The sequence below is a fragment of the Pelophylax lessonae genome (assembly GCF_965119305.1).
Source record: "Pelophylax lessonae genome assembly, chromosome: 12".
In the NCBI taxonomy this organism is placed as follows: Eukaryota; Metazoa; Chordata; class Amphibia; order Anura; family Ranidae; genus Pelophylax; species Pelophylax lessonae.
Window position 1 is genome coordinate 119,956,588 of NC_138779.1, and position 20,315 is coordinate 119,976,902.

General features: G+C 45.9%; 1 protein-coding gene across 1 annotated transcript in view; it reads left to right on the top strand.

Moving 5' to 3' along the window:
• The window catches only part of LIG1 (DNA ligase 1), a 166,010-nt gene that overhangs the window by 30,025 nt on the left and 115,670 nt on the right, over positions 1-20,315 (top strand). The window contains exons 3-4 of the mRNA XM_082273878.1: positions 3,197-3,298; positions 7,021-7,201. Of these exons, the coding sequence (XP_082130004.1) occupies positions 3,197-3,298; positions 7,021-7,201 (283 nt within the window). The remainder of the gene's footprint in view (positions 1-3,196; positions 3,299-7,020; positions 7,202-20,315) is intronic.

Genomic DNA, 20,315 nt, shown 5'->3' on the forward strand with positions numbered 1-20,315 from the left:
ATGTTCCTCCTGCATCTACAGAAGGAAAAAGGAGGACAGTGATTTCTCTACATGCTGCCCCCGCCGCCCCTCCTATCCAGGTATACAGGGGGAGCCACACAGTCCCCCTGGAGCATGGGGCCCGGTTGCAATTGCAACCCCTGTAGTTACGCCCCTGAAGAATCCATCTTCCCTTTTTTTCACTATACACAAAGTGAAATCTTTCTAACTGCTCCATAGACAGCTAAAATAAATTTGACAAAAGTATTTGCACTTTTAATGTCTGTCCAAAAGTTACTAAAAAGTATAGCTTGAACCAAAAAAAGTGACACTTGAATACAGAAAGACAAGGTACACCTACACTTAGGCCCCTTTTCACACTTGTGTGACTTGAAAGTCGTGTGATTTTTGACATGATTTTGCCGCGACTTGAAGCAATGCCTGTGTAATCTTGAGGTCTATGGATCTCAAGTTGCATCTAAGTCGAACCAAAGTAGGGCAGGGACTACTTTGAAGTCAGACAGATATGAACGGTACTCGTTGGAAATCTTGGGGTAAGACTTGTCATGCGACCTTTGCAGTCCCAAGTCGCACAAGTGTGAAAGGGGCCTTAAATTGATTGGAGTACAGGACTGCAGTTACGGTATTTTTATATCACAGTTTCTCATCCCTTTTGTGCAAAAAGATGGCCGTAAAGAATACTGCTGTTCTATGTGTTAAGACATGAGACGGAGCTGGCGATAAGATGAATCCTGCACACGTTCTGAGAATTAAATTTAATTAGAGCGCAGACTGCATGAAAGTCCTGACAGAAGTTCTAAATCTCATTCTATAGAATGGTAGTTGGCCTTTAATTGCTAAATATGTGCTAAAGGTCAGATTGTGTTCAACATGTTTAAAAATTGGCATATTAAAGTATACCACACATATAAATGTTGCAGTCTGCTCCCGCTGTGTGGGCGTCCATCTCTCATCACCAGGATCTCTTGCATATCATATTTATAAAAAGCACAGTGGATATGGGAAGTAGTACATGTGGGATATAATTTCATGTCACTCAGAAAGGATTGAGCGAGAGGGAGCAGCTGACAGCTGCAGTAACATAAGACTTCACAAATCTAAAGGCTAGTTAACACTCTTTGAAAACAAATCACGGTAGTGGGTGCAAAGCACAAGGCATAAAACGAATAGCTTTTTATCTATAATTTATACAAGAAAGTGTTGAGAAGCAGCTCAGTTCAGGATGTTATATTAGTAGTGCAGAATTTTATTATTATACACTGGAGAAAAGACAAATTAGAATTGTTGCACAGTAATTGAATTTGGCAACCGTGGAGAACACAGCATGCATGTCAAGGTGGTATGCCTTAGAATAGTGGTGGTCAACTAGAGGGCCTCAAGTGTGCCCCCGACACCTACAGAGGCCTGCACAACAGCAGCACATTTTCACACCTCAGCGCCCAAAAATGTTGGTCCTGCCTAATTTTTTGCAGCATATTACAATGTACACTGAAGTTACAGCACAATAACCCCAATACTGGTGTCAAGGGAGCAGTAATAACCCCAACTCTGCTGTCAGTGACTGCAATAATAACCCCCTACACCGGTGGCAGTGGACTCAATAACCCCCAGCATTGGTATCAATAGACACAATAACTCCCAGCACTAGTGTCGGTAAATGTAATACTAACCCCCTACATTGAAGTCAGTTGGCGCAGTAGTAATCCCAGCATTGGTGCCAGTGAACGCAATAACCCCCAGCATTGGTATCAATGGATACAACAATAACACCTTAGCACTTGTGTTGTAACTGCAATAATAGCCCAAAGCATTGCTTCCAGTGAATGCAGTGATAACCCCCCCAGCTTTGGTGTCAAGGGATGCAATATTAACTCCTAGCATTATTTTTTTTTTCTTTTTTTTTTAAACCAAACAAACGTTTGAGTTAAGCACAGCACAATACCAAAAAGTAAAATAAACAGGTACAGTCATTGTCACAAATACAACACCGAGGTGCCGAATACATCAGAGTACACAAGTGAAATATGCATAAAAAGAAGTAGTGTCCCGTCCAACGGGGCGAACAAAGGACTAGATGAGATCGCCGTGATACTTCGGGAAAAATTAGCATGTCTATAGTCATTAATAATATCAAACCAAAGCAAGGTAGGAACTGGCTATATGTGAGCTGTGGGTGCGGGCAAAGCAACACACAGGCGGTGCAGGAGCACAGCAACAGGGCATGCTTCCATACCTAGGTGGCACACGTGTCAGGGGCCTCAAGCCATCTGTCCCATATTTTATATCGCCTGGGACAACCTCTATTAGCGTAAATAACTTTTTTGAAAGGAAGAGTGACATTAACGGCCGCTATCCTCCTAGCATTAGTTTTAAGAGATGCAATAATAAGTCTAAGCATTGATGTCAGTGGACACAATGACTTCCAGCATTGCTGTCAGTGAATGAAATAATAACCCCAAGCATTGGTATAGATGGACGCAATCACCACCGGCACTGTCGATGAACACAATAATTGCCCCCTACATTGTTGTCAGTCAAACGTAATAATAGCCCCAAACACTGGTGTAAGTCAATACAATAATATTCCCCAGCATTGGTGCCAGTAAACACCACTATCGCCAGCATTATTGTCAGTGGATGCAATAGTACCCCCAAGCATTGGTGTCAGTAGATGCTGTAATAACCCCTAGCATTGGTTTCAGTGGGCACAATAACGCTCCCCAGGATTGGCATCAATGGACAAAATAACCCCCCGCATTGGTGTCGGTGATTGCAGTAATAGCCCCCCGCATTGGTGTCGGTGTTTGGTGTTGGTGAATGCAGTAATAGCCCTCAGCATTGGTGTCGGTGAACGCAGTAATAGCCCACAGCATTGATTTCAGTAAATGGAATAATAGTCCCCAGCATTGGTGTCTGTGGACGCACTAATAGCATTTCACTGTGTTGTCAGCAGATGCCTCAATAGCCCCCAGTACTAATGTGTGCATGGACACATAGGCTAACATAGAGGTGCTTTTACATGCTGCAGAAAACAAAAACAAAAAAAAACACCAAACGCCCCAAAAGTGTTTTTAAACCCAGTATGCATGAGCCCTTATTGTGTGTTACATGTGCCCTCTGCTTTGAATGTCCAGGTCCATGAGCCCAGTAAGTTTCAATCCCTTTTTTTTTTTTTTTTTACTTTCTCCCTTGCAAGGTCATTTTTCCAGCCCAAACCTGGAGGGGCTGTAAAGAAGGAAGAGGGAAAAACAGAAGATCGTGGCTCTCAAAAAGGGAAATGTTCTTCTACCAGTAAAAAGTAAGCATTTGCTTTCATTGCGGCTGAAAAAGTATTTCATTTTGAGATAATGGTACCTTTTTTCCTATACATTTGTTGTTGTTTTTCTTTTTCTTGTTTTATTGTTATAAGGACATTTATACACAACCAGCATACCATTTAACTGATTCTCTGAATCATAATCATGGTTACAACAGCCTCGTCACTGTTTTACATGGAAGCTCTCCATGGGGTAGATGTTTACAGGGTTCCAAAGTACAAAGCTAACTTGCATATAGAGAGCACCACCAGGATGCTGCTTTTGATTATATATACAGTACAACCTTGGATTGCGAGTGTTTTGCAAGACGAGCAAAATTTTTCTTTACATTTGACCTTGCTATACAAGTAGCGTCGAGCAGCACCATCTAAGTGTATTATGATCACAGTTTTATTGTAAAAAAAAGTGGAATGACACAATGTTAAAAACAATATCCAGCGTTAAGGAGACTGGTGCTCATTCACGTAAAGCTGCTGGTGTATACGTGGCCAGAGGTCCGGTGGCTCCCAGGGCTTCCTGGAGATCTTGGAGACACTCACTCCCAGCTGGGTGGGGCGGGCGTAGTGCATGTTCTGAGCACCTGGAAGTGACGTCAACAGTTCCCCAGTGTCTCCGAGTTCTCTAAGAAGCCCTGGGAGCCACCCGGACCTCTGGCCACGTTCCGGAACTAATTATGCTTGCAATCCAAGGTTTTACTGTACTGTATATTTATTTTGATTATGTTGCTGGCTTAGTTCAGGACTCCTGTAGGGGAGGGAAGAGTTCAACCCCTTGTTGGATTTTCTTTTGCTGTCTGTGTCTCATTAGTGAGGGTTTTTGCATTTCTGTCCTGGAGACGCAATAGGGAGTGAGGGGAATTTTCCTCCTGGGAAGTTGTCAACAAAATAATCCAATTGGAAAAATTGACCCCCACTTCTTTTTCTGATGACAACTTGAAATTTGGGCTCTTTCATCGTTTTATGATTGGGTGGCAATTATAATTGGGACATATACAGAGGGTGTATGTCTACATAGTGGTGACACAGACAGCAATAAAAACCAGGCAAGGGTCTAACCCTTCTATACTTCATTTAAAATATAAATAATAAAAAAATGTTGTCTATACCTACACTTTAAGAGGATGCATTGAGACTTTTAAGACAGAAAATGCATATCTTACAATTTTAAATATTTTTGACATTTAGGGACAGTAGTTACCTTCAACTTTTTTTTTTTTTTGAGCATTCTCACTTTTTCATTGTGCCTTACAAAGAGCATTAAACATTTAATATTATTTATAGAAGGAACACACTTTCTAATGTCCTTACCACAATCACACTTAAACTGATAATTTAGGGCTAGTAGCAGTAGGACTTGGCATTGTAGAGGAAAGTGGAGCATGCAGTGGAAATTTACACTAATATTGGAAAACATACAGACTCTTAACAGTGAGAGTTATTGGTAGGAATGGAACCAGAAGGAAAGGCAGAGCTGTAAGGCAAAAATACTAGGCCTCCAACAGCCTACATGGCAAACTAATGTAGCTTTAATGGTTTGCTGTCATATCCTATTTTACCAAAAGAGGGCGATGTGATTGCCATATCTAACTGCACCAGTTCAAACTCTTCACTTGAATTCAAGCATAACTAAAGGCAAAACATATTTTTTTTTTTTTTTTTAGTTTTGGATAGAAAAGAAAATCCCAAATTTTGGTTTGTAAAGTAATATAGGGGAAAATCTTCCAAATGAAACATTTAGTTCTGGTGACTTGGGGGTCCCCAAGGAATTGCCCTAATTTGCAGGGATTTCCTCTCACTTCCTGTTTGGTTATGGGACAGGAAGTGAATGGAAATCTCTGCAATGGGACACAAATGCCGAAAACAAATCGAACTGGTTATAACCCACCCTTGCACATTCAAAAATGGGGAAAAAAAGGTTTTGCCTATATTTCTACTTTTAAGAATTAGAATTGTTTAAAGGGTAACTCCACATTCGTAAGGGAAAAAAAAAAAGCAAATAAAGAAAAAATATCGCGTATAATGATTGGCTCACTGATTTTCCTATAAGACTGCACTAAGATCCAAGTCAGATTTCAGGCATCCCCTGCAACAAAAATGTCATTTTTGGTGACCTAATCCCAATAGGAACTCGTCTAAAGGGATGCAGGCCCAGCAGATTCCCTCATTAGTGTTCTGCAGCTGCTGCAGCTGATTGATAATTATGAAACCGCTCCCATTAGATTCACTCAGCACAGATGAACAAACAGTGATTTCTTCAGAATAACAAAAGGTAGGTGTTAGAGATGCACCAAAATTTTGGCCGCTGAAACATTTCCCCCAAAAAATGGTGTTATCGGCATTCGGAAAAGTGCCGATTTTACTGTGCTTATGGTGTGTGTTTCATAGGTCATGTGACTCCAAAGCCGCATCAAAAAGTAACATGGGGGGTGTTAATTATGCGTTTTCAATGCATTTTAACGGGGTGGTGTGTTTTTTTGTGCGTTTTTTTTTTTTTTTTTATTGACCAAAAATGCAGCAAGCACGATTTTTAACCCCACAATGGAAGCACAGCAGACTAGTGTGAAGACATGCATAGAATTTTAAGGGATACGTTTTCCTTGCCCTAAAGGTGCCAATAATGGCTGAAGAAAAATTCATATTCATTTACATTGATATTATTTCAAAAGTCGAATATAATAAATTTATAAATAAAAATAGTTTTTAAAAACTGTCATTTTCAGTTTCGGTTTTTGGCAAAGGGCATCCTGCATTTTCGGTTTCGGCACCAAAATTTCCATTCGATGCACCTCTAGTAGGAATCTGCAACAAAGCTTGTTAAAATCACTGCAATGTGCATAGAGCACCCAGAGGGGAGTTTTTTTTCTCAGCAAAAGTGCAGTTATGCTTTTAAGGGTTGTCTTTCTTTTTGAGAAAAATATTTTCCTTAAGTCAATCACTATTAGTCCTCATGCACACTGGACATTTTTGCAGCTGTTTCTAGGACCGGGGTTGTCCTCAGGACACTGTAAAGATGGATGAAAGAAAGTAGGGCACACTGGTCTAGTATAAAATAAGTTGTAACTACTCACAAACAGAGATAGTATAAGCGCTCATCAGGCAAATCAACTTGGTTGCACTCTCCCAAACTTTCTGATCACTCGAGTATAAGGGGGACCTCACCAGGGGTCCCTGCTTGTAACGCGTTTCGAATGAAATGCATTCACGCCCAAGCTCTTGGCACCTGTAAATGCACATAAAAGCTTTAGACACTTTTACAAGCATCAGGATTTTTTTTGCCAAAATGCTGCTGCCAGCAGGAAAGGCTTCTAGTTAGTCTGCATGAGGCCTTAATGTAAAAGCCAAGAAAAGCCAACACTGTAGACTAGATTAGCATACATTCAATGTCGGAAAACATTCTACAACTTTCTTTTCAGCAGTAGGAGGCCTAGACAATTGTTCTCAAGAGTTTAGAGGTAGTCGGGTCCTGCTACTCAGCAAGTGGGCAGCGAGGCATGTTGCAGACCAGGTCCAAATGTGAAGGCTTAAGATGCCACCACCATGGGCACCAGGATTTTTTCTGCCCTGAACAAAGCACTCTATCGCAGCAAAATACTTGTCATTGCATATTAACAAAGAAGCAGTTTGAGATATTGGTCAATTACAAATGTGACGTGCATATATAAACATGGTTGGTTTGATTTCTGAAGAGTCTGTATGTTTTGCAGTGCCGGTGAACATCCATTAAAGGAGAGAAATTATACAGCCCCGATTGATGATTCTGAATCTCCTGTAAAACGTATTCCAAGGAAGACTGTACGAGTATTAGACAGCGATGACGAAGAGGCTATGGATTTTGAAACCACAAAAACTGCAAAAGAGGATTCTGAAGCAATTCAAAAAGCAAAGGTAAATCCACATGCTATATGGTTGGAGTTACTTTGATTAGCAACCATTGGAAGTGTTTTCTCTTTATGTGTATATATACTTTCAGACAATTATTCAAAGTATAAACTAAGTATAAACTAAAAAAAAAAACGTAAAACACAATCCATTCAGAAAAAACTGTTGGCTAAGCTATCATCATATTGATGGATTTTTTTTTTTTTTTTTTCAGTGATGATTGCATGTCGCCAAATATACCACAAGGTGGTGCAATTTCATTTTTTATTTACACTTTGCTCTTAACGTTCTGTATCAATTATTGTTAGACAGGTCTTTCAGATTGAGAAGTTTGGAGTTAGCATTTTCCCTAGTAATGCTTTGAGCTATCTCTTTAACTATCATGTGTATTGCACAAATTACATTGTGCTGGTATTATAGGCTAACTGCTTTTTATTTTTTTATTTTTTTTACAAACAAGGTTGCTCTTTATTGAAAATAACAGGAGTAAAGAACAGTATACAACATAAGTGTACAACATCGCACAACGGGGGGGGGGGGGGGGGGGGATAGGTGTGCTGGGAACATAAGCACAATCATATAGGGGGAATACAGCATAATCAAAAACAGTGAGTATACTGGAAGGAAAAGTATAGCCCACAGATAATACAATCAGCGCAGTCAAACATTAACATGCAGACCAGGAATTAATCCGAACCATCCAACCAGGGTTGCCAAATTTTCTCATACTTTTGGGGGCAATTCCTATTGATGTAGGTGAGTTTATACATCGGGAGAGCCCCGTTGACCAGGGCCTCCCAGCGAAGGACAATTTCCTTCTTAGCATAGTATAGCAGCAGAGAAATCAGCAAACGAGAATACTTAGAGTGCCTGACCTTATTGGCAATGCCCAAGAGTGCCAGTTCCGGGGTGCACGTGACCGAGAGATGGAGACGGGTTTTCAGGATGTCAAACACCGCCCCCCAGAACTCCGCCACCCGTGGGCATGTCCAAAACATGTGGAAGTACGAACCCTCTGCAGTAAAACATTTAGGGCATGCTGCCGACCTTGCAGGGTACATTCTGTGCAGTCTCTGTGGAGTGAAATAAACCCTATGGAGGAACTTGGTCTGAATGAGTTTGTTCCTAGAAGCAATTACCAGTCTGGAGCCTTTCCCCAAGCAGTCCTCCCATTCCTCCCTATCCAAATCAGGTATGTCCGAAGACCACCTCTGCCAAAGACGCTCCAATGCAGGGGAGTCTGTAGCCAACAGGGTAGCGTAAAGGGCAGAGAGAGGTTTAGGTAGTTCAGCCTGTGCCAGCACATCCTCCAGACGGTCAGTCTGCAGGACAGGGGTGACCGGAAACTGAGCATTAATGGCATGGCGCAACTGTAAATAACGGAAACCTATCCAACGGGGTAAGGCAAATGACCCCTTCAAGTCTGGGAGTGTACGAAGCGTGCCGAGGGGCATAATGTCTTTCAGGCGCTGGATGCCGCACCGGGCCCACACCTGCGGATCAGGAAGCATCCGCAGGTGAGGGAGGGATGGGTTGCCCCACAGGGGCTGGTAGGGAGACCAGGCGTTAGGCTGGAGAAACCGTGCCCTGGCCATCTTCCAAATCCGCAGAGTGGCCTTAGTGGGAAGAGGAAGTGACGGATACGCACCCGCGCCCCGGTAGGCCAGGTTGCCAAGACCGGCCAAGGAGCCCAGGCACGTCGCCGCGTTCAATCGAGACCCTGCGAACCACCAATGAATGGTGACCAACACGGCCGCCCAAAAATACCATTTAAAGTGTGGAAGGGCCAAACCTCCCGAGGCAATTGGGAGTTGCAAGGTAGAGCGCGCCAGATGGGGGTGAACCAGCCCACAGAAACAAACTGATGCAGCTGTCCAGGTCTCGGAAGAAGGCGGCGGGAATCCACGACGGGGAGTGACAAAAAAATTGAGAAATTTAGGCAAAAAAAACATTTTGATAATATTTATGCGGCCCAAAAGATTGAGAGGCAAGGCAGCGCAACGCACCCGCAACCGTTCTAGAATAGGGAGAACATTATTAACAAGGTACGCCCCCGGATCTTTGGTAATCCTAACACCTAAATATTTAAAATCATCAACCCACAGTAGAGGGGACGAAGGGGCCTGGAGTCTGGATCCAGAGGAAACAGGATAGATTTGCTCCAATTAATCCGTATCCCCGAGAACCCACCATAAGATTCAAAGATGGCCAGGGCCGCCCGCAGGGAGGAGGACGCATCAGCCAGATACTAAAGAGTGTCATCGGTGTACAATGACACCTTTTCCTCGAGGGGACCAATCTGCCAGCCGCGCACCTCCCCCGAGGAACGGAGCATGGTAGCCAGTGGCTCCAACGCCAGGGCAAAGAGTTCCGGCGAGAGGGGGCACCCCTGCTTTGTCCCCCTACCCAACGGGAATGCCTCAGAGGTGGCACTGTTGGTGCGAACCCGGGCCATCGGGTGTCAGTAGAGCAAGCGTAACCATCCCAAAAACCTAGGGCCAAACCCAAAGCGACGTAACGCACACCAGAGATAAGGCCACTCAACCGAGTCGAAGGCCTTTTCTGCATTGAGAGAGGCCACCACCCGCTGACCCGGGTTGAGATGCGAAGCAGAGAGGTTAAGAAGGAGGCGACAGAGGTTAATGTCCGTCCCCTTCCCCGGCATAAAGTCTGTCTGATCCACATGTACAAGATCCTCAATAACCGAAGCCAAGCGAAGAGCCAGAACCTTGGCTAAGAGCTTAGCATCGGCGTTTAGTAAGGAGATCGGGCGATACGAGGCACAGTCCTCCGGATCCTTGCCAGGCTTGAGTATGAGCACAATGAGGGCCTCAGAGAACGAGTCCCGCAAGGCATCCAGGTCCGCAAACCTGCCCAACAACTCTACCATGCGGGGCGCTAGCTGTTCTGAAAACAGGAGAAAAACTCAATAGGTATGCCATCATTGCCCGGGGCCTTACACCAGACTGCATCCGGGCCAAGGCGACCTGAATCTCCTTTAGCGTGATAGGGTCATCCAACCTGTCCCTAGCGTCTGCATCCAGCTCAGGGAGCGAAATGTCATCTAAAAATCGTTCCAAGTCCTCTGCACTTTAAGTCACCCTGGAAGTATAAAGAGTGCGGTAATAAGCACTAAAACAAATATTAATGTCGTCCAAGTCAGTCAGGAGGGTACCAGACATCCAGGGGACCCGACCAATGTGTGTGACAGCGGTCTGTTCCCTCGACAGCCAGGCAAGGAGGCGCCCATTCTTATCTCCATATCCAAAAATGCGCTGGGCCGTCGAGAGGAGAGACTTCTGAGTTGCAGCAGTTCTACACACAGAAAGGTCATGGAGCGTGCGCTGGAAGGTCACATAGCGGTCAGCGCCAGGGGAGGCCACATAGGACTCCGCAGCGGAGGGCTGCCTCCAACTGTTCCAGAGACTGCACAGAAATCCTGCGGGCCGCGGCAATACGAGTGATGTACACTCCCCGTAACCAGGCCTTAAAGGCATCCCATAAGACAAGGGGGTCAGGGTGTTCCTCATTACGCAGCCAAAACTGAGTCAATTCAGCCGGCAACGCAGCCAGGATTGAGGGTTCCATGATCCAGTATCTGGACAGCCTCCAGCCCCCTCGTGACCTCTCATTAGTTAATCGCAGAGAGAGCAATAAAGGGGCATGCTCAGAAATACCCCTAGGTAGGATAGAGGCAGATGCGACCATTCTCAGCGCCTCCGAGGAGGCCAAAGCCAAGTCTAAACGAGAGAAGGTCCGATGAGAGGTCTAGTGGCAGGTGTATTCCATGTCAGACGGGTGTAAGCACCGCCAGACGTCCACCAAGGAAAACATGGGCCAAGGCGTCGGACCATGTAGAAGGAGGGTGGAGGCGGTCCATATCCGGAGTAGGTGACAGATTAAAATCCCCCAGCAGTAGTACATTAGCCACATCATAGGAAATAACGAGCTGCATAAGGGTGTAGAGAAATGTAGGCTCAACAGGGGGAGGTAAATACAAACCCACAAGGACAAAGGGTACAGAATATATGGTAGCATGTAACCGCACATAGCGTCCACCCGGGTCGGTCCGGACCTCCAGCAGGTGGAAGGGTAATGACCTGTGGACAAGGATACTGACCCCCCTGGCGTAGTTAGAATATGTGGCATGGTAGTGAGCGCCCACCCAAGCCCGCTTGAGGCCTAGAATACGAGAGCCCAGCAAGTGAGTCTCCTGCAGGACACAGATGTGGGGGGCAAATCTACGCAGGAAGGTAAAAACCAACGAGCGCTTAACAGCAGAATTCATGCCCCGCACATTCCAGGAAATCACGTCAACCTTAGCTATGGAGAGACAAGAGACTCGCCGCCAGGGGTCGGGCGCCAACCACCACCCCACCAGCGCCAGAGGGGGCAGGCCAGCCACATAGCACCAGGTCCCCACCATAGAGCAGAGCGCCAGACCACGGCCACACAAGAGCACACATGAAGAGCAACAACAGTAAAAAACAGTAAAATTTCAAAAGGAACAAAAAACAAAAATACCCATCGGTACCAAAGACCAGCAACGGCTGGGTCCCCCCACCCCCACCCTGTCCGACCCCATCCAAGAGGTAGGCATGGATCCCCTAACCCCAACAACAGTCAAGTCAGGTTGGTGGCGTGCAACTAAGGGCCAACGGGCACCAGGGTAGCGTAGCAAACAGAGGCACAACAGGTACCACTTCAGTGTAGCTGCTTAACGCAGCCGAGAAAAAGAGGTAGGCCACAGCGGTCCAGTATTCCAACAGGTGCAGCACAGGGGACAAAAGTCTACCGGGTCCAGATGACCACAGGCCCCAATGAGCCCAGGAGCAGCCCTACCTTCAAGGGGGCACCAGGGGAAGACCAATCCAGGCTGCCAGGATCAGGGTACATAACCCAGAGGGTGATAAGGGAAGGGCTGCAGCAGCCGGGGATTGCAGTTCACAAGTGGAGCTTCAAGGCATGATCACAGGGCCCAGAGGCAGGCAAAGAAAGAGAACTCTGGGGGGTAGTTGCTCCAGTCAGTCTGAGGCTTCTTTCGGATCCAGGAAGAATCGGGTGGTCTCCCCATCAACCACTCTTAGCTTGGCAGGGAAGAGCATGTTGTACTTGAGCTGCAGGCAGGAGGGATTTCAGCACAATTTCAGATCCTTCACAAACCGCGTCGGGTCCCTGCCCCCTTCCGCACCCTCTGGAAGGCCCATGATGCGGAGATTGTTGCGCCTGTTGCGGTTTTCGGCGTCCTCAGCGCAGTATTCCAAGGCCCGGACCCTGGAGTGGAGGACCCGCAGAGAGGCCAAATGTTCCGCGAGGGTGTCCTCCACAGGACCGACACGTTGCGCCACCAAGGTAAGTCTGGAACGGACCTTGTCAAAGTCCTGCCACAGGAGACCCACGTCCAACTGAACCGCCTCTATTTTAGAAGTAAGGGCCGACTGACAGGACACGATAGCAGACAGGACACAATATTTTGTGTGGCCACCATTATTTTCCTGCCCTGCCTTAACCCTCTTGGGCATGGAGTTCACCGGAGCTTCACAGGTTGCCACTGGAGTCCTCTTCCACTCCTGCATGACGATATCACGGAGCTGGTGGATGTTAGAGATCCTAAACTCATCCACCTTCCATTTAAGGATGCCCCACAGATGCTCAATAGGGTTTAGGTCTGGAGACATGCTTGGCCAGTCCATCACCTTTACCCTTAGCTTCTTTAGCAAGGCAGTGGTCATCTTAGAGGTGTGTTTGGGGTCGTTGTGTTGGAATACTGCCCTGCGGCCCAGTTTCTGAAGGGAGGGAATCATGCTCTGCTTCAGTATGTCACAGTACATGTTGGCATTCATGGTTCTCTCAATGAACTGTCGTTCCCCAGTGCCGGCAGCACTCATGCAGCCCCAGGCCGTGACACTCCCACCACCATGTTTAACTGTAGGCAAGACACACTTGTCTTTGTACTCCTCACCTGGTTGCCGCCACACACGCTTGACACCATCTGAACCAAATACGTTTATCTTGGTCTCATCAGACCACAGGACATGGTTCCAGTAACTCATCTCCTTAGTCTGCTTGTCTTCAGCAAACTATTTGCAGTCTTTCTAGTGCATCATCTTTAGAAGAGGCTTCCTTCTGGGACGACATCCACGCAGACAAACCTGATGCATCTGGTCTGAGCACTGACAGCCTGACCCCCACCCCTTCAATCTCTGCAGCAATGCTGGCAGCACTCCTACGTCTACTTCCCAAAGACAACCTCTGGATTGGACGCTGAGCATGTGCACTCAACTTCTTTGGTCGACCATGGCGAGGCCTGTTCTGGATAAAACCTGTCCTGTTAAACCGCTGCATGGTCTTAGCCACCGTGCTGCAGCTCAATTTTTAGGGTCTTGGCAATCTTCTTATAGCCTAGGCCATCTTTATGTAGAGCAACAATTCTTTTTTTCAGATCCTCAGAGAGTTCTTTGCCATGAGGTGCCATGTTGTACTTCCAGTGACCAGTATAAGAGAGTGAGAGCAAAAACACCGTATTTAACACACCTGCTCCCCATTCACAACTGAAACCTTGTAATACTAACTAGTCACATGATACTGGGGAGGGAAAATGGCTTATTGTTTATTGTATTATTTTTCACTTAGGGGTGTACTCACTTTTTGTTGCCAGGGGTTTAGACATTAATGGCTGTGTGTTGAGTTATTTTGAGGGGACAGCAAAATGACACTGTTAAGGCTAGTACACTACACACTATAAGAAAATTGGGCAAACATTTTCGTCCAAATAATCTTCATATGGTTTTCATATAGTGTGTACACAACTTTCGACATCCGATTTCAAATTTTCATTAGCAAATTCTCAAAGGGACAAATGCCAACATTTTTCTCGATGGGAAAAAACAAACGATTTTAGTTGAATGTGTACAGTTTTGGTACAGTTTTGGTACAATTTTTGTACAAGAAAAATCAAAGACTGTGCATGATCAGAAACAATAAACAAAAAAAAAAAAAGCCTTTGTCGTCCGAGAATTTTCGTATGAATTTTCGTTCATCCGCTCCGGTTTGCTGTGAAACAATGAGGGAAATCGGACGATCGTTCGCCTGATTTTCTTAAAGTGAGTATCGGACTTAATACAAACTGTACACTCACCACTTTACATTGTAGCAAAGTGTCATTTCTTCAGTGTTGTCACATGAAAAGATATAATTAAATATTTACAAAAATGTGAGGGGTGTACTCACTTTTGTGAGATACTGTCTGTCTGTGTGTGTGTATATGTATATATATGTATGTATGTGTGTGTGTATATATATATATATATATATATATATATATATATATATATACACACACACACACACACACACACACACACACACACACACACACACACACACACACACACACACACACACACACACACACACACACACACACACAGATATTTATTTGACTGTGTGTAGGGCTTGCCGGAGCCCCTCGTGGGTGGGGTGTAATATGTCAGAGGGCGTGGCTTGTGGAGTGGTGTAAGGCTAAGGACATCTAACACGTTACCAACAATGACTGGACTGGGAGAATGGCAATTTTTCTAAGCAAACATTAAACCAAATATAAATTGTCCCCTTTCACTAGTAGCTATACAAAAGCTTTTACTGTAAAAGTTGGGTATTGATTACCCCTTGCGTTTTTTATTTTTTTTACTATTATGTTACCCAAGGAAATGTATGGTTCCATTTGAATATTCATGTGGCTATATCCAACTTTCATGTCTTGTTTTCCAGTCCGTATCACAGGGAGCTACAATCCATCTCATTGTACACAGGCATTAACACATTTGAAAATACCCCAAGTATGTCATTTACACTCTGCTTTTAGTTCTTAATGAAATGATCACTGGCTGTTGTTTATCTGTAACCACTTGTTAGAGCAGGTGCTGTTCGAAGCTCTGATATTGCTAGTCTTATGGAGGTAAAGATTACCAGGTCTCTTTATAACTCGGAAATCTGGGCTTATGCCAGGGGATTCTTCCAGAGTATCACTGGCTATTCCTGGGCTCTTAGCCAAAACAAAAAAACGAAACATATTCAACATTTTCCTTTGATATAAGTTCATGTGTATAGTATGTATGGACAGTATACAGCTGTAGAAGAAGCAAAATGTTTTCTGGACAAACAGCTTTCAGCTTCTTTACTTTGTATGAAATGTATCTGTGGGCTTAGAGGCCGATCCCTGAGTGTCACACAAGTGCCTGAGATTATTAGAGGTGATCAGTTCATGACCTCTCCCTTGTAGGACTAGAAGTGTTCATGTACAGACTTTGCAGAGTGTAAATCAGCAGCAGTGATTTCATAATGTGTGCCTTAAAATAACCAACATCAACTGTTCATTGATAGTTCTGATTAACTGGACATGTGTTTATTCAAATGAATGCAACCTACCTCTTTTTCTTTTGTTAAAAAACGTTGCTGAACTGCTTTCTGTTATTGTCTTTGTAAATTTGCTTTCTGCAAGGGACTTAAAAGAGAAGTATGGATTTATTTTGGTCCTCCTGCACATGATACTCCTGTTCAAGCATCTACTTTTTCAAACTTTTTTTTTTAATGTATGTGCACGCAAATACTCCAAAACTAATTTGTGTTCTTATTATGCACAATATGTAAATGGTCATTTGTGCGCATGAGGCAAAAATTACTGTGCAAACAAGCATATTTTTCTATATATATTTTTTTTTTACTGTATAATGCACACTGCTTTTTTACACGCCTGTGTGCATAGGAACATTACAATTAATAGGCTGTATTTTAGCTCATTAAAAAAAAAAAAAAAAAAGCTGTACTGAGCTTTTTCAAGCTGAAATGTGCAAGAGGCCTTGGAATCCTACTTGATTCAATGCTGCATCTGTCTCCCGCTGTCTCGAAGGCTGAGAAGCGAGCGATCCAACAGCTAGAAAATTAAATTTCTTTTCTCCTCCTGTCCAAACTTAGTCTCAGGAGGATGAGGCAAGTGGCTCACACCTCCCAGCTAATGCCTTCCCCACCCACCTTTTCCGCCAAGATTGCATACAGCATGTTGCTTCCCTCCTGCTGCCTTCCACAGAGACACTGCCACAGGCGCACAGTCAGCGCCTTGGTTTTTTGTGGCTCCTATATCAGGTCAATCAAAACCCATCCCTTCTGGCCTCCATGACCTTGGTGGAGTCTGTAATGACCTCTCCCCAGCAGTTAGTTTCTTGACATCACTGGACATCAGGATGCTTACTTGCACATTTCAATCCTTCCACCTAACCAAAGGCTCTGCGGTTCGCGGCAGAGAACTGCCACTTAAATTTGTTGCCCTACCGTTCATGTCCAAAGCTCGCATTGTGTTCTCCAAGGTTCTGACTTCGTTGTACTGGGCCAGTGGTTCTCAACACCAGTCCTCAGGACCCACTAATAGGCCTGGTTTGCAAGATATCTGAAATACATCCCATGTGATATAATTTGCTGCTCAGTGATTGCAGTACTCTAGTCTGCATCTCCCCAAGGTAATACTTAAAATCTGGCCGGTTAGTGGGTCCTGAGGACTGGAGTTGAGAACCATTGTACTAGGGTGTCCCTGTTGTGGATGTTTGGATGACTGACTTCTGAGGGATCAATCTGCCCCCTGGAGACCGGTGTACTTCACATTGTACACAGTCTGGAGCAGTTCGGATGAATCTTGCATTACAAAAGTTACCTTTGGCTCCAACCCAGAGGTTGGAAAATTTAGGTCTGATCCTGGATACCATCCAGGTGAGAGTGATTCTCCTTCTGGACATATACAGTATGTCTTGCTCAGAGGGCTCAGATAGACTTGTTCAAGACTAGAACAATTCCCTCCATACACTCCTGCATTAGAGTTCTTTGAAAAATGGTAGCCTCCTTTGAGGTAGTGCCTTTACCCGACTTTCTTTTCAGCCCCCTCCAATGCAATTTCTTAAGTTTGTGGAACAGGAGGACACCGCTGTTTGATTCCCCATTGTCGTTCAACACTAGCATGAAGATGGTCATTGGCCTGGTGGATATCTTCACAGATGCTGGAGATGGGGAAAAATGTGCCTCTTTTAATTCTGGAGGGTCCTGACAACAAGGATTAAGGATGATCAATCGTTTCAGTTGAAAGGCCTTTATGTATGGCTTCAGTCAGACAATGACAAGCTGGTGGTGTACATATTTCATCAAGGAGGCACTAGAAGTCAGGCTTCTCAAGGGAAGTGGATCTTCTCCAATTTTAGGCAGAACTCCATGTTCCCACACTGTCTGCTGTCCACATTCCAGGCATGGCAAATTGGCAAGCAGATTTTTCCTCATCCATCCACGTCTGTCTTCGGGGGAGGTGGCTCTTCACCCAGAAGAGGGGTTAGAGTAACTCTGTCAATGGGTAGGGCACCACTAATGTAGATATTTTGGCATCCAGGTTTAATGCACAGCTAGGCAAGTTTGTCTCCAGAACTAGGGATCTTGCGCATTTTTGGTTTATGCTCAACATGAGTCCAGTTCTCCCTACTTTGCCTTTCTGCAGTTTTATAGTTTTGCTTGTCTGCTTTACAGAATTTGAGTGGAAGGAATTCTGTTGCTTCTCACCCCGGTCTTAGACCAGGCAGATAATCCTCGGATCTTATGGATTTACTTGACCTTCTGTTGCATGGTTCAATCTTCCTTGCTCCCTTTTTGTTTTTTGCATAGTCACAGGCGTAATGTCATGGCTTAGTGGTTGGCTTTAACGGCATGGCTGTTGAAGTCCAAGTTAATAGGCTTTAATGTGCTGCCTGCTCACAGTGACTTTAACATTGACCCTCATCGACTACCAGCTGTCTGGGTTTCAGGATTACTTAAGGCCTTGCCTTGTTCTCTGAGCCCTGCATTGCTCTACTTCTACGCTGTTGCAACATGTCTTTCTAGATAAGGGGCAGGGAAAACAATATCGCTGTATCAAATTCCCCAAGTATACCCCCTTTTAATGGCTGCTTGCAGTACACCTACTGATGTGGCTGCTTTCTGCAGCATGGAATCCTGTTACTCTCTGTCTTGAGAATTTTCATTCATTCCATTGGGTGTGACTGGTTCCTCTGCCCTCTTGGTAGAAGTTTTTACTATGTTCATAAAATACTTTGACCTAAATCGCCATGATTTTTTTCTGACTCTTGCCACAGAGACCACAAGCATGTGAGAAACCTTTTGTTTGAAGTGCTAGACAGAGTAACCTTCATCTAGGAAGAGTTTGATCATGGTGCGAGTCAGGAATTTCAACCTCCAGTTTTTCCAGGGAATAAATCCTTTGTTTCTCTTACGTCCTCCGACAGTCGCTGCCTCTTCATATTCGTCACTATGGTGGTTATTGACCTTTGCTCCGTAGGAGTAGCTAGGCAACAGAATATGTTAATATCAAAGCTTTTAGCATACCCCACCCCTAGGGGGTGGTCCCCTCAGTCAATACCCTCCTGCTTCCTGCATTCCTACCTCAGTTTCTATTGTCTAGCTTAGGAGTTAGCAGGGTCCGCTGCCCATAAGAATGCGGCCTGAAGGGGCGCCCTCACCCAGTTCTGGGGTGGGGGGACGTTTGCTCGGTTTTCTTCAACCCTGGCTGGTCCGCGTTTGGGACAGGTGGGTTCAGGAAATCGTTCGATCTGGATACAAGATCAAGTTTCTCTCTCGGCCGGCGAGCAGATTTTTTCCCTCAAATCTTCAGCTGTCTCCGGAGCGCTTGCGGGATCTGCACCTGGCGGTGCGGGACCTGCGGGCTCAGGGAGTGGTGGTTTCGGTGCCTCATCGGGACCGATTTCGGGGGTTCTATTCCAATCTGTTCACTGTGCCCAGAAAGGAGGGCAAGGTACGTCCAATTCTGGACTTGAAAGCTCTGAACCGCTTTGTGCGGGTTTGCAAGTTCCGCATGGAATCCCTGCGATCGGTGGTGGCTGCCCTGGTTCCGGGGGAATTCATGGCGTCCATCGATCTGAAGGATGCGTATCTTCACATCCCCATTTTCGAGGGTCACCAGAGGTACCTTCGATTCGCCATTGCGGAGGATCACTACCAGTTCGTGGTGTTGCCCTTTGGTCTCGCTTCGGCTCCGCGGGTGTTCACCAAGGTGCTTGCGCCGGTTCTGGCTTTATTGAGAGCCCAGGGTATCTCGGTCCTGGGGTATCTGGACGACATTCTGGTTCAGTCTGCGACCAGTCAGGGTCTGGTGTACGACCTGTCCGTCACGATGCAGACTCTACAGGAGTTTGGTTGGACGATAAATTTTCCAAAATCGACGCTGTGTCCGTCGGTTCGTCTTCCCTACCTGGGAATGATCCCGGCGAAGGTCTTCAGGAAGAAGTCAGGTCCCTCAGGGACGTTCAGTGCTCGTCCCTCCGGACGTGCATGAGGTGTCTGGGATTGATGGTCTTGGCTTTCGAGGCGATTCCCTTCGCCCAGTTTCACACGCGGGGTCTCCAAAGGGAGATTCTGACCAGGTGGGACGGGCGTCCGCAATCTCTGGATCTCCAGATTTCATTGAGCCATCGCACCAGAAGGGACCTTCTTTGGTGGCTCCAGTCCCCGGCGGTGTCAGGGGGCAAGTCCTTTCGCCCTTTCTCGTGGACGGTGATCACCACGGATGCCAGCCTGTCGGGCTGGGGTGGTGTTCTGGGCGTTCTGTCCGCCCAGGGTACTTGGTCGGAGGAGGAATCCTCCCTTCCGATCAACATTCTGGAATTGCGAGCGATAAATCTCTGCCTTCGGCGTTGGACGGACAGGCTGCAGGGCCGTCCGGTTCGGGTGCAGACGGACAATGCCACAGCGGTGGCCTACATCAACCACCAAGGGGGTACCAGGAGTGCCCGAGCGGCTCGGGAAGTGGCCGACATTCTGTCTTGGGCCGAGAAGCACGTCCCGGCGATAACGGCGGTTCACATTCCGGGGGTGGAGAACTTGCAGGAGGATTATCTGAGTCGCCAGACCCTGGATCAGGGGGGAATGGTCCCTTCACCCGGATGTCTTCCAGATGTTGTGCGCGAAGTGGGGTTCACCAGGAGTGGACCTGTTCGCGTCTCGTCTAAACAACAAGGTGGTAAGGTTCGTGGCAAGGACGCGCGATCCTCGGGCAGACGCGTCAGACGCGTTAGTGGCT